At 46.6% G+C, this 13,612-nt stretch overlaps 1 protein-coding gene across 1 annotated transcript in view; it reads right to left on the bottom strand.

Moving 5' to 3' along the window:
* Positions 1–13,612, bottom strand: part of Ptpn14 (protein tyrosine phosphatase non-receptor type 14) — a 135,881-nt gene that overhangs the window by 28,123 nt on the left and 94,146 nt on the right. The window contains exons 6-11 of the mRNA XM_028761184.1: positions 9,449–9,519; positions 8,852–8,939; positions 5,476–5,564; positions 4,031–4,118; positions 3,007–3,089; positions 210–267 (exon numbers count right to left, since the gene is read on the bottom strand). Coding sequence (XP_028617017.1) covers positions 210–267; positions 3,007–3,089; positions 4,031–4,118; positions 5,476–5,564; positions 8,852–8,939; positions 9,449–9,519 — 477 coding nt within the window. The remainder of the gene's footprint in view (positions 1–209; positions 268–3,006; positions 3,090–4,030; positions 4,119–5,475; positions 5,565–8,851; positions 8,940–9,448; positions 9,520–13,612) is intronic.

The following is a 13,612-nucleotide window of genomic DNA, read 5'->3' as shown; positions in this document are numbered from 1 at the left end:
GCACCTCAAACTCCATGTAGAGAGGAGGGAGGTGTCCATGGAAGAGCAAGACACAGTGGATACTTACCTCACCTCCAGCAAGTGAATGATGTCCTTCTATACTTCCAGCAAATCTCTCCTGGTCATAGCACCCTTAGTCACAGCCCCTCAATTCCATAACACAAACCTTTACGCCAACAGCCAGACCACTGACTGAGGAGTGTACTCACCAGTGAGGATCGGCTCCAGGTGGGCTGGCGTCTGATTGGGGGTGGAGAATTTGACTGTCTATATATGAAAGATTAAAAATGAGAAGCATCATTATTGTTGATGAAAAGAAAAGGTCAGAAATACAAGGGAGGCCAAGGAGGGGACAGGCTAGACCAATAAGGCCTGCCTCCCAGCACACAGTTCAAACCTGCACACACAACATACACAAACAGCACATACAGTTCACACCTCCACACACAACATACACAGTTCACACCTCCACACACAACATACAAAAAAAGCACATACAGTTCACACCTCCACATAGAACATACACAGTTCACACCTCCACACACAACATACACAAACAGCACATACAGTTCACATCTCCACACGTAACATACACAGTTCACACCTCCACACATAACATACACCAACAGCACATACAGTTCACATCTCCATACACAACCTACACAGTTCACATCTGAACATACAGCACACACAGTTCACACCTGCCACACACAGTTCACACCTGCACATAGACACTATAAACTGTTTTGTCATTCTCCTTTTATCCTCAAAATGTTCAGGATTTTCCTGTAATCCTTTCCTCACTATTACTGGGGGAATGAGGCTTATTTCATAAAAATAACATGAGAGAAATAAAGACTAGAAGACTTCACTGCATGAGGACTTTTAAAAGTGTTCAATGTGTACCTGTGTGCATAATAAAAATATTTTTCAAATGCTTCCAATTTAAATATAATTCTAAACTAGAGAAAATATTTTTCATTTTGATCCCATTAAAGATAGTGCATGCTGCAAATGTTTACCAAGCCAGATGTCTTTATCTGTTTGCTTTAAATTCTGTTCTAATGCAAGGGGGTCAAAGCCAGTAAACACTGGGCAAATATTTCATAACTGAGATATGTCCCCAACCCAGCAAGTCTGTTACAGAGAGAGCACCCTATAATTAAACAACAATCACAGAGAGGTGAACAGAGCAGGGACAGAGGGGATCCATCCTTGAGAGCAGAAATCAGGAGCTCCCAGGACCACATGGTATTTAAAACAAAATACAGACTTTTGACTGGGCTACAGTTCCTCAAGGAAAGACTCTCCTTATTTGGAGACTTCAACCTTCTACCAGCTTGCTGATAAATATCTTTGCTCTGGTGAAACCACGGAGACAAATGCAGTACTGTTGAGCTTTTAACAGCTGGGCAGGTTCAGTGTTAGCATCCCTAAGTTAAGCATGGTCCTCCAACTTTTCCTCCCCAGGTCAAAGGTGCAGCAACTGAACCCTGGAGTAAGGCATCCAGCTGGCAAGGACCAGTTCTGCAGAAGCAAATACAGCAGGACAAACCCGAGTGGCCCGTGAGTGGACAGTCCTGGATGGAGAAGGAGGCTGCTGAGACAGTTCAAGTTTTTGGAAAACTCTGGAGGGATACCGTTGACCGCAGAGCTCAGTGTGTATGGGAGGGGGGGAAGATGAGATGTATGTGCTTTCCTCGCAGGGTTCCCCCAGAACAGGGTTCTTGATTTTCAGCATCACACATGCTGTTCAACACAGACCACAGAAGACACACTAAGCACAAACACAGCAATGACAACATTTGCTGAGAAACAGCCTAACCAGAAGATTGGAACTATGAAGAGGGCTCATATCCACCACACAGAAGCAGCTACAGAACTCTTGAGGGGTGTCAAGGCCACCAGGCAAATTCAAAGGCAAAAGCAGAATAGAACTCTATTCGTGGGGCAAATATGATAGTGTGTCTGTAGAAGACAAGGTTATGCCCTTGCTTGGCCTGCTAACGCATCTTTCCTATCTTTGCTGGTAGGCCTGGACTATGAGACGAATGAGCTGTACTCTTAGGCCCTAGCAGTGGCCAACTGCACAGCCTGATTTGAAAGAGGCTGTTGGGCATGGAAGAAGAAAAAAGACTGCCATGACCTGGGGATCCAGTTCTGAGTGTCTGCCTTCTCTAGTGGCACCTCTGAACAGCAATATTCTACCCTGCTTGGATATGCCCACTGTGGGAGTGGGAAGACAGCCTCTCTCTGGAATTTACATCTCCAATGCTCTTTGAACCAAAATTAAACACCTTGGGGGCCCAAGCGGCAAATGCGCTCTGCTGAGGACCGCCTTTTGAAAGCAACCAAAGTAAAGGCATTGGCAGAGTTGGGCCCCCGGCACGCCATCTCCGAGGTCAGGCCACGAGGAAGTGCCCCCAATCAGACTCAGACTTATCCTCTTTATTTCTGAACTAAATTAAAAAGACACACAGATGCGTGCCATCTCGGAGTGCCTTCCAAATCCCCCTCTAATTACCCTGGCCTCTCATTTGCAGTCAGATGGCATGACCCAGGAGCGCACGCAGGGTTAGCCAACTGTGAGCGGAAACAGGCCGAGCCGGCGACTGCATCTTCTCTTTTAAGTTGGCTCATCACGCCGCTCCCCACTTGTGAATATCATCCGCATCGAACACGGAGGGGCACCTGGGCAAATTGGGAGCACTTAGACTCTTCCGAACCCAGAGTCGAGTGCCGAAAAGGCACTGATGTGGCCCACCCATCCGGGAAGTTAAACATTTACAGTCAATTTGGGAACGATTGTCTCTCTAGGCACATGGATTGCAGTAGACTGCACTTAAACGTCTCTCCCTCCTGACTGCCTTTAGTCTCTTCCTACGGTTTCTAGAAGGATCAAGGGGAAAGAATGAATGGAAACCGGGGACCACAACCTCACTGAGGCACTCAATTTAATAGGGCTGCGCCGTTCAGAGACACGGAGAGCGAGAGACAGTCACTTACTCGGTGCAGATCTTGTTCTCTTTGTAAAATCTGTGCCGTGTGGTAAACAACCGGGAGACATACTTGGCATTTTCAATATCGTCCTTGAAAAGGAAGAGATGGAGAAATGAACACGTGTTTGACTAGATATTTGCTTCACTAAGATTGTTCCGTACAGGCATCCATCCTGTCCCTTTTCGTGTGAAAAAAGATAAATAAATAACAAGTGGGCAAGGGAGTGACTCAACCATTGAGTTCAATGGTGCCCATGCCACTGTGGCCCAGCAAAGATGGTAGAAATGACCGTCGGTTAATGAATTCTTCACAGCAAAGATCCTGGTTCTGCAGCGATGAACTGACAGCTTCTCGATAATTCTAAAGCAGAACTTTCAAAACAACCAAATCCAGGCAGAGCCTACAACTAACCCTAATGTCATTCAACCAGAGACTGTAGTGAAGGCGAACAGCCTTGGCTCCTGAGAAGGTCCTCAGAGAGAGGGTCAACTGACTCCAGACAGCGTGGGCTGAGGGGCTGAAAGATCCAGGTCAGTCAGCAACAGAAAATGCAATCTGACATAACTAGGAGTCACATGAGGAAGCAGATTGTGACCAGGGTGCCGTGGCATGCTGGACAAACTTGAATCTTATTTCAAAGCCATCGGGAACATTCATCACTTGCAAGAAGTCACGTGAGACCAGGCAAGCATTAGAAAGAACGTCTTCAAGAGCATTGAGTCTTTTGTGGAGGACAGGAGTGTCCAAAATGTTACCAAGGGTTGCATGGGCCCCAGGATACCTAGGAATGCACTGACAAGATAAGGTGTGTGTGTGTGTCCTGTGCATGTGTGTGTGTGTGCCTATGTATGTGTGCATGTGTGTGTGTGTGACTTGATTATACAGTCCTTGAGTGTATACTTTGTACATGATAACAGTGTATCCCACCATCAAAAGGCTGAACAGGCACATATTAGGACATGGAGAAACAGGAACGGGTGTTGTTAGCTTAAAATATGCTCCCTCAGGCTGTGCAGAACCCTGGACTCACTGTGTGGAAGAGCGCGGTCTCCTCTTTGTCAATCAGCTCCAGCAGGATGGCTGCTTTGCTGTGGGTAATACTCCCAATGTCATTCCACCTGGGCCAAAGAAATGTCACGAGGCTTACTCTAAGATGGTCCACGTGTTCCACGAGAAGGGTCTCATCTTGCGATTATGATTTAGCTATTCTTTCTTTCTAACAAAAGCTTAAATATTCTACCTCTCAAGAGAGAAAAAGGGAAAGAAATGCAAATAGGTCCCAACTCACACAGGCAACAATTTGATTTCGATTATACCTGCATAGTGACATTCCTGAAATGTTGTTTTCCTTATCGGTGGCTAAAAGAAAAACCTGGAAAGTTCTTGTCACCTTCCCCCCAAGTTTCCCACCGACGAGGCACTTTCCCCTGAATGCTTTAGTGACCCCAAAGTGTAGTAAAGTTGTGTTGCAGTGTGCACAGTCACCGTGCCATCTTAGAAAATAATGCCCACTGGCTGTACATGTTTCTACACACTGGTGATCTAAGCATATGGTTCCCTAGCCCTTAAATAAGTCCTAAGGTCTCTCTCTCTTCATTCTAGCTTCAAAGAGCAAGAGGGTGACACCATAAAACAATGGTACAGTGGGATCTGGGTGAGAGACGTCAATCAGGATGGTTTGGGTTTAAAAACTGTAAAAAACGCAGCTCTGTCTGATCCACAAAGCTTATGCTGGAAGCTTCCAGGCCAGGAGGGGCTTAGCCTGCTTCAACTGTCATTGACCACCTGCCCTAGATGCACAGGTACACTTACCAGAGGCTCATACAAGAATGGTGTTCTGTCAATCAACACAGAGCCACACAGCCCTGGTATACAAGAGCATACATGACAGAGCCTACAGGCAGCCCTGCAAAGAGCCAGCTGGAAGACAGGTGTGGGGCAGGAGCCCGTCACCACATCCCTGCACAGGACTTGCTTGTACTAAACAGAAAAGAGGGCTAACCAGTCCCAAGATAAAGAAAAAAAAAACTCAAACTGATTAGTTATCACAGACCGAGTGATTCTGAGATACACTTTTATAGGCAATCAATCCCCTTTTGTTAGTATAAAGATTAGTTTGTGGTTACCCAGTGAATGGTCAGACAGAGGGTGCAGGGGAGAATGTGGTTTGGGTCTGAATGGCCAGGGACGGTCCCAACAAAGGCAAAGGCAGGACTGACTACGGAGCCTGCTCTTCCCACTCTCAAGGTTTGCCCCAGTGACTCAGTGACTTGAAATGCACATCCCCTGTAGTCAGGAAGGTTGAGCCTCCAGGAAAAGCACTATCCGTTTTCCCCTAGCCCCGTCAATCCTGAAGACGGTTAATTTCATCTGAACTGAGAAAATGCAACTCACTCCGGCTGGTGTGGCTCTGGACTCACTGCAAAGCAGTCACTGGCCCACAGCCTCTGAGGCGAAGGTGGAGGAACAGATTACCTGTATATTACTGCCTGTCTTCCGATCCTGTTCCTCACAAAAATCCCCATAAAGAAAATGCCGAGGTGCATGCTGTTGCCATGATTGTCCTGCAGGAGATCAATAGAAGGCATCTGTTACTACGGTGACCTTACCACATCATTCACAGTAGCTAGGGTCATCCAGCCTGAGAGAGACAAATGAGGGAGATGTGGGGTGGGGCGGGGCGTGCACCTATGTACCACAGAGTGGCATACCGTGCAAACTTTAAATCAGACACTCTGGCATACATGATTCTAAGTGAAATGAGAAAAGGCATGGGGAGACAGACACCGAGTTCACTTGGAAGGAGTGGACTTCATCAGAGCAGAGAGTGGGAGACGCAGAACAGAGGAGATACTGGCCAAGACAAAAGCTATAAATTAATTAATTAATTAATCAATCAATTTTTTTTTTGTTTTCCGAGACAGGGTTTCTCTGTGTAGCCCTGGCTGTCCTGGAACTCACTCTGTAGACCAGGCTGTCATGGAACTCAGAGATCCTCCTGCCTCTGCCTCCCAAGTGCTGGGATTAAAGACATGCGCCACCACCACCCGGCTAATTAATCAATTTTTTAAAAGCTAAGACTGTGAAATGACACGTGAGTTAGCTTGATCTCCCCGTCCTACATGCACATAGATATCAATAGATTCTGTACCTGAAAAATACATATCATCGAATTTGTCGTTTTAAAAATACAGACACAAGGGCGGGAGAAATGGCTCAGTGGTTAAGAGCACCGACTGCTCTTCCAGAGGTTCTGAGTTCAATTCCCAGCAACCACATGGTGGCTCACAACCATCTGTAATGGGATCGGATGCCCTCTTCTGGTATGACTGAAGACGGCTACAGTGTACTCACATATATATATATATATATATAAAATAAATAAATCTTAAAAAAAATACAGAAACAAGGCAAGAGACAGCACCAACCTTAAGCATTTGTCTGCAGTCTGCCTGAGGTCACCCTAACAAACCAAACCCATGGATGGAGTGACGAAACAGAGCTGGCTGCATCCTAGCCAGCAGGCAGCGGTGCTGAGGCTGCAGGGCTCCCTGACAGCATCTTTCTTTACCACATTCTATTTAGAGGCAATTTTAGGATTTTTCTCAAATTCGTTGAGCTCTACTAAATTTTTAGTTTTCCTTTTTTCTTTCTTTTTATTGTATTTATTTACTTTTAAAGAAAAAAAACTATCCACCTACATACTTTGAAGAGCTGGATATCGTTTGGGTTTGTGTAAAATCTCACTCATCCCACTGGGGTCCAAGCCCTGCACCCTTCAGTGCTGTCCCTCAGGCCCTCGGGTAGCCCCACCCACTAGGCGCTCCCCTGTGTTTCCTTGACTCCTCTTTTCGGACCCTGAATTGCTCAGATGGTAAATATTCCAGGCGGTCTATCAATCTCTCTCCTGTCTCCCACCTTCATGAGTCAGCTTTGAGGTGCTTCCCTCCACTTCATCCTGTAATCTCCAATACCTTCCATTTCTAATATATCACTTTTTAATATTTAATTTTATTCACTATTTTAATTTAAATTTGCCTGCTCTGAGTGCTGTATGCATGTCTGATTCCCACATAAGACAGAGAGGGTACCAGAGTTCCTAGGACGATAGTTAAGGACATCTGTGAGCTATCTCTCAGAAGCTGGGAACCAAACCTGGGTCCTTTGCGAGAGCAGCAAGTGCTCTTAACCACGGAGCCACCTCTCCAGCCTATTTCTGATATATTTTTAATTTCTGAAAATGTTTTACTGCCTTAAGGATTGTTTTTTTTTTAAATAGGGTATTGTTATCCCAAATTGTCATTAAACACTGTGGTCTTCCCACTCTGAGGAAGGGAGCTAAGTCCTGAAGAAACCACTGAAGAACCTGCTAGAAGAACCCAGTGACGCGCTACAAAGTAGACTTCAGTGCAAGCTTCACTGGCCGCCCTTCCTCCAGTCTGGACAATAAAAACAAGCAAGCAGATGGTTGCAACAGTGAGACCCCCAACTTCCAGGCAGAGAAGCTGGTCTGGTAGAAACAGAGAAAAGTTGACTGCTTTTCCAGTGACACAAAATGCTATGACTGTATACAAGCTGCTGTGAGTGGGCTGCAGATGGGCTCGCCAGGCATTACTGAAAGAAAAATGGATTACAGCCCTACCAAGGGCGGCATTACAGAAGCAGAAGAAAATTAAACAAACCTAAAAGAGAGCCATTTAGCCCTTACCACGAGACGCAGCCACCCCGCTTGATTCTCTTCGACACTCATAGGCCATTCTCATTAAGGCAAACTGCAAGCAAGCAACATAACGGGAACAGATCGTGCACAGAAAGCAGCCGGTGGAGCCAGCCCAGAGTGAAGTACTGAAATCACAGCCGTCACCCAGATCACTGGGATGCACCAACTGCACTGGGTGTCTGAGAGAACACCCTCTTCTGAAGAATTGGTCAGTGGAGAGGGGGAAATGATTTTGGATTCTGGGCTCCATGATGCTCCCAGCCACACCCATTGTGGTAGGTGGGTTCTTACAATGGATATGAGGTGCTTTTAGTGATTTCCTAGGCATGGTTTCCACAGAACACCCACCACACACAGCTCTGTGGAGCTGGAGAAGTAAGACATGGTTGCATGCTGGAGATGCTTTAATCTGCTTCACCAGCAATCACCCCCACATCCAAAGAGGAGTGGAGAGAAGAAACACAAGGGGAAATCCCCTAGCTAGCCTCTGTTCACATCCACAGTACACTGGCTACTTGTCTTGCCATAAGAAAGACCCATCAGGCCTCCATACCTTAGGGTGAGGGGTGCTGGTGTATGGACTCAGTTAGATGAATGTCCTATAACTGCAGATAATCTGCTGAAGATCAAACCCCAAATCTCTGAGCTAAGAAGTGTTCTCTTTATCTACAGTGAGTTCTTGACACTGCAGCGGTTAGGATGGGAAGTGTCCCCCACAAGCTCACGTGTTAGAAAACAACATCACCAGCTGGTAGCGATGTTTGGGAAGGTTACAGAACCTTTAGGTAGCAGAACCTTGCTGGAGGAAATAGGTCACCGGGTCACTGGGGACAAGTCCTGAGGCTTCATAGCCCACTCTGCTTTCACTCTGCAAGCTGGTTGCTTATGCAATGTGACCAGATGCCCCAGTGCCTTCTCCAGCACCAAAGACTGTATTCTCTTCAACTGTGAGCTAAAATTGACCTTCTTCCTTTAAGCTGCTGCTTGTCCAGTCACGGAGGGGGGGAGGCGGGGGGGGGGGAAGTAAGTAACTCATCAACTAATGTCCCATGACACTAAGACACTGAAACTACTCTGGCCCATGACATTAACTCTGAAAATGTACACACAGAGTCAGGGATGGCATGTTACCTTCACCGGGAAGATCTCCTGTCCAAATCCATCCAAACGCTCGACTTCATTGATATACATCAGCTCAGCTTCTGCTGGCAGGATCCCGCTACAAACCAAACAGCGCCACGGGAGGAAACGGTTAGCACAAAAAGGACTGAAACCCCTCAGTATCCTAACAGCAAACCCCAGAGCAGCGGCACTGGGGATGCCAATCATTTCCACTGGGGAGGACGGTACCTTATCAACTACAGCATTAACATTCAGCTGCCTTTTACTCAACAAAGAAAACAAATAAGAAAAGGAAGGTAAATTACTCAATTAAGAGACATAGCCTTAAAAGCACTAATTGTTCCACTCATCTCTGTAGACAGTGTTGTCTACTTAAAACAGATACCTGCTTGCCCGCGGCTATGAAGATTTTCCATAATTTTAAAAAGGAAAACTTTTCAAGAGAGAGGAGGGACAGGGAGGGAGAGGAAGAGAGTAAGGAAGATAAAAAAAAAAATGAAAGAGGGATGGAGGGGAGGGAGGAAGCAGGGAGCACAGCCAGAGGCAGAGAGGAGCAGAAGGTGTGCTACGTTGGGTTAACAGATTCTCAGTCTCCAGCTGCCTTACCTATGGGCTTTGTGCTCCTGGGCCACCTTCTGGGTCAGCTCCTCAAGAGCAGCCTCCTCCATGGCCAAATCCTGGAAGAATAGGAACACAGATGAGGGGTGGTGTCTGACAGTGGCTCTCTCATCAGGTGTCCCCGGTGATACGTCCCCTCTCTCTCTTGTAGAAGAATGGGCTCAAGTATATGATTCCTGCTGTGCCACATACCTCTTCACCACAGCCAGTGGGATCCAGACATCACAGTTCCTACCACAGCAGTGGGTCCCTGGCAGCTTTTTTCTATTTATCTTCTTACTTGCCTGTCTGCCTCTCACATGTACTTTTATTAAATTGCTTGGTAGGTACTTGTGCTGTGTGTGTGTATGTGCGTGTGTTCATGTATGTGCAGGTACATATGCATGTGCACATGAACATATGTGTAAACATATGGATGGCAGAGAATAACCTCAGCTCTTGCTCCTACACCGAGGAGGTGTAGCCAGCCTTGTGGATTGTGTTGTTGTTGTTGTTGTTGTTGTTGTTAAACGACAAGCACTCTCACTTGCCTAGAGCTCACCAGATAGCTAGGCCAGCTAGGCAGAGAGCTTCAGGGCCTCATCTGGTTCTGCCTCCTCAGCAGAGGGATTGCAAGCCAGCTTTTCTTTAACGTGGCTTCTGGGAATCAAACTCAAGTCCTTACAACCTCATTACTGTCCAGCTATCTCCACAGCCTGCGGGTATGTGGTTTTAATGATTAGGGCAGAAGCCAACGAGTATCCAGGCTATCATTTTTAAGAGTCAAACACTGGAATCTGCTGTGCCAGGACCTTTTGTCTATCTCTAAAATTCCAGGCAATGAATTTAAGCTGTGTGGCAGCAGAGTCAGCTCCTTCTGGTGTTACTTGCTGCTCAGCATGGGAGAGGCTGAAACACACCTCAGGACACCTACAGGAACATCTATAGGACCTCATGTGTAGCTAGCTGTCCTTAGTTACTCAGCCAAGGAACAGACAGACGGCTGTCAGACACCAAGAGAGCAAAGACGCACATTGGGTGTCTGGGCTCCGTAGGTAATGGCAAGAGTCTTCGAGCTACATCCTGCTGAAGGCTTCTCCCTGCTCATACTGTCGGTGGGGTGCAGGGCGGGGACTGAAATCTGGACGGATTCATACAAAGTGTCAGTGAAATGCTTGGCATGTGAGCATGAACACCTGAGGTCCAGCCTTAGAATCTACAAGATGGCTTGGGTGCCTCATGGCCATTGATGTGGGTGCTGGGAACCTGGGAACGACTGAAGCAGACGGCTTGGGAGGCTCTGTCTGCAAAGGGGGAAACAGGAGCTTGCTGGCCTGAAGATGCAGCCTAAGTGAGTGAGTTCCAGTCAAACAGGAGACACAGCTTCAAAACCCAAGGTGGACCAGCACTCTAGAAATAATATCCAGGGCTGACTTCTGGACACACACACACACACGAACACAAACAAAAATATTTTAAATAGCATTTGTATCAAAGTTTACTTCCAATCTCACAAGCCTACATGGGTGAAACTCTACACCACTCCCAAAACAGACACGGTTAAGAACTACTCTACCTCAAAACAACAATGTGAGGAATTGGTATGGTTGAAAACCGAATAAAGAGCCCCTAACTATGTCTGGAGGTTCTGTTCTGTGGATTCAAGAAGGTCCTAAGCTCCCGAGAAACACGAGAGAAGCGGATTAACAGGAAAGAACTCTTTATTACTATTGGTATTGATTGACTTCTTCACAGCCACTGGGATGACCGGAAGGAAATAAACAAGCTTCCTGTTGTGAGACCAGAAGGGTCTTGTGTGCCTGAGACACTAGCTGCTTGCCTGTTTCTCAGGCAGCCATACCAGGTGCTCATTCTAAGAGGCACAAAGGAAGAGAATAAACTGGAGATCAAAGGGCTGCACTAAACCTCCAGTTCCTACTTTGAAAAAAAAAAACACCCCAAAGCACCCTTCTGCTTCTATCTGCCGCTCAATGCCGCCACCTGTGCATATGTGGGGGCGGGGCGAGGTTTGCACACCCGAGATGTGTTGAGTGTGGCAGTGCTGGATAACAAATGGCAGGGTGTGTGGTACAGCCACACACCTGTGGACCGTCTGTGTACTTTGTTCTTTCCTCTGCTGAAGAAATGCCATCTGCCAAGTCAGTGACTAGGCAGGATCAAACAGGGCCATTCATCCCGAGTCCCTCCCCCAGCAGAGGAATGCATGCTCCCCTTTGAAAGCTCCGGGAGAACCAAGCTGAAAGTTGACAACTTTCCGTGGTTCCCCACTGCTTGCACAATTAGATCGACACCTGGGCCTGGCATCTGGACCTTTCTTCAGTGGGACCCAGCCTGTCCTTCCAAACCGCCTCTCCCGGGAGCCTCAGGCAAGTTGCTGTCCTTAACACAGCTTTTACGGCTTTTATTTACACTGGTGCCCACACGTCTGGGAAGAGCCACACAGTACCATCACGCCATGGGAAATGCCCCATCTCAGCTATCACTCTCTCGCTGTCTACAGTGTTTCTTCTGTGGTTATCTGTAGAGCATCCTAGCTCCTTCCTTGCCCACATCCCCCTGACAGACTATAGCCACCTCAAGGGCAGCAATTCTTCCCATTCTGTAGGAAGCCAGTCATGGGGCTCTCCCACAATGACCCAAGTTTATAAGACAAAGTAAGCGGTCAATAAATATTGACTGAACTAAGCTCGTTGTATGGCATATAACATTCGTATTTTTAGACAAGAGGTTTTGATTGTACCAAACTGGTTAATGATAGTTTGTCTCTCTGCTTATCTTGTCTGTTTGCGTTTTAAAATCCAGACAGTGGCATTGATCAACTCATTTGCATGTCACAGGGTCACTGTAACAGTAACATATCCAAATGATGGTTACTGAGAATTTGCCCTAGACCAAGTTAGGTACCTCAGATGGGTATTTTCCTTGATCTTCACAGTGGTGTTGGAATGATTCTCATCTTAGGTGGGAAAGACTGAGGTGTATCAGCTAACTTGTTCAAGGTTATGTATGAGGCCAGTAAGGGTCTTAGCCCCAGTATCGCCTCAGCACCACCCAGCAACTATGTGGTAAAGGTTCAGAGCACAGACCACCCGGGACAGAGCATAGCAGGATGGACTGGGGATGTGTACTCAGAGAAGAAAGATGAGGGCTGAACCAAGACCTAGATCCATTCCCAACTCATGAGCATGGGAATCTACCGCTTCTTATTCAGCACTTCCTAGAAGGACTTTAGGGGAAGATAGAAAATACTTCTGACCTTTCCTACACAGCAGCTCCTAGACACACGTGGCTACTGAACAGTAAGAGGTAGCCAGTGTGACTAGAAAACTCAACTTCTAATTTTATTTAACTTTACTTTAAATTTGAATATAAACATCCACTGAGGCTAATGGCAAACCATTCTGAAGAGAGCAAGCTTAGATCTAAGAATAATAATCTTGACGGTTGGGAGGGAGGAGAGCTGAGGTAGGACGATCACAAGTTCAAGGTCAACATAGGCTACACACTGAGTTCAAAGTTAGCTTGGGAAACTTTGTGAGACCTTGCCTCAAAATGGAACAACACCAAAAGGCTAGGAATATACTTTCATCACAGGGTACGGTCTGGTATATCCTAAACCCAGATTAATCAATTATTCTAACGACAGGTATGGAGAGAGGGCCTATATAGAGAGACTCTGTGGAGAAGGGTCTACTCCTTGAGTGGGCAGTTTGCACTACTTGACAAGCTGATTCCTCAGAAGGATTTTGTTCAGGGCAAAGGCAAAGTCCTGACAGAACAGAGCCATGGTCCAGAGGAAACCCTTCAGGAAGGCTCTCCTGGGCACCCTGGCTATCAACAGTATGTATTATGCATGCTCTGAGCCTGCTGTGGTCCCTGAGCTCAGACATCATGGACATAAGAAACCCCAATCTCCAAAACCAGAAAGAATAAAACCCTTCGAGGCCTTTATCATCTGATGCTGAATTTTTCCCTCAAGTGCTTATTTCTTACTCCCTCAATAGTTCTGCCTTTGTCTTCTTGCCATTTTTTTGCATATGTATGCAAGCGCATACATGCATGCATGTGTGTGCTTGTAGGTGTGTGTGCACACATACACGGAAGTGCATGTTGTACATGTGGAAGTCAGAGGACTACCTCACGTGAGTCCTC

The sequence above is a fragment of the Grammomys surdaster genome, unplaced genomic scaffold (genome assembly GCF_004785775.1).
Source record: "Grammomys surdaster isolate TR1022 unplaced genomic scaffold, NIH_TR_1.0 130, whole genome shotgun sequence".
NCBI classification, from domain to species: domain Eukaryota; kingdom Metazoa; phylum Chordata; class Mammalia; order Rodentia; family Muridae; genus Grammomys; species Grammomys surdaster.
The sequence above is the reverse complement of the archived record's forward strand: the minus strand, read 5'-3'. Positions and strand labels throughout refer to the sequence as shown.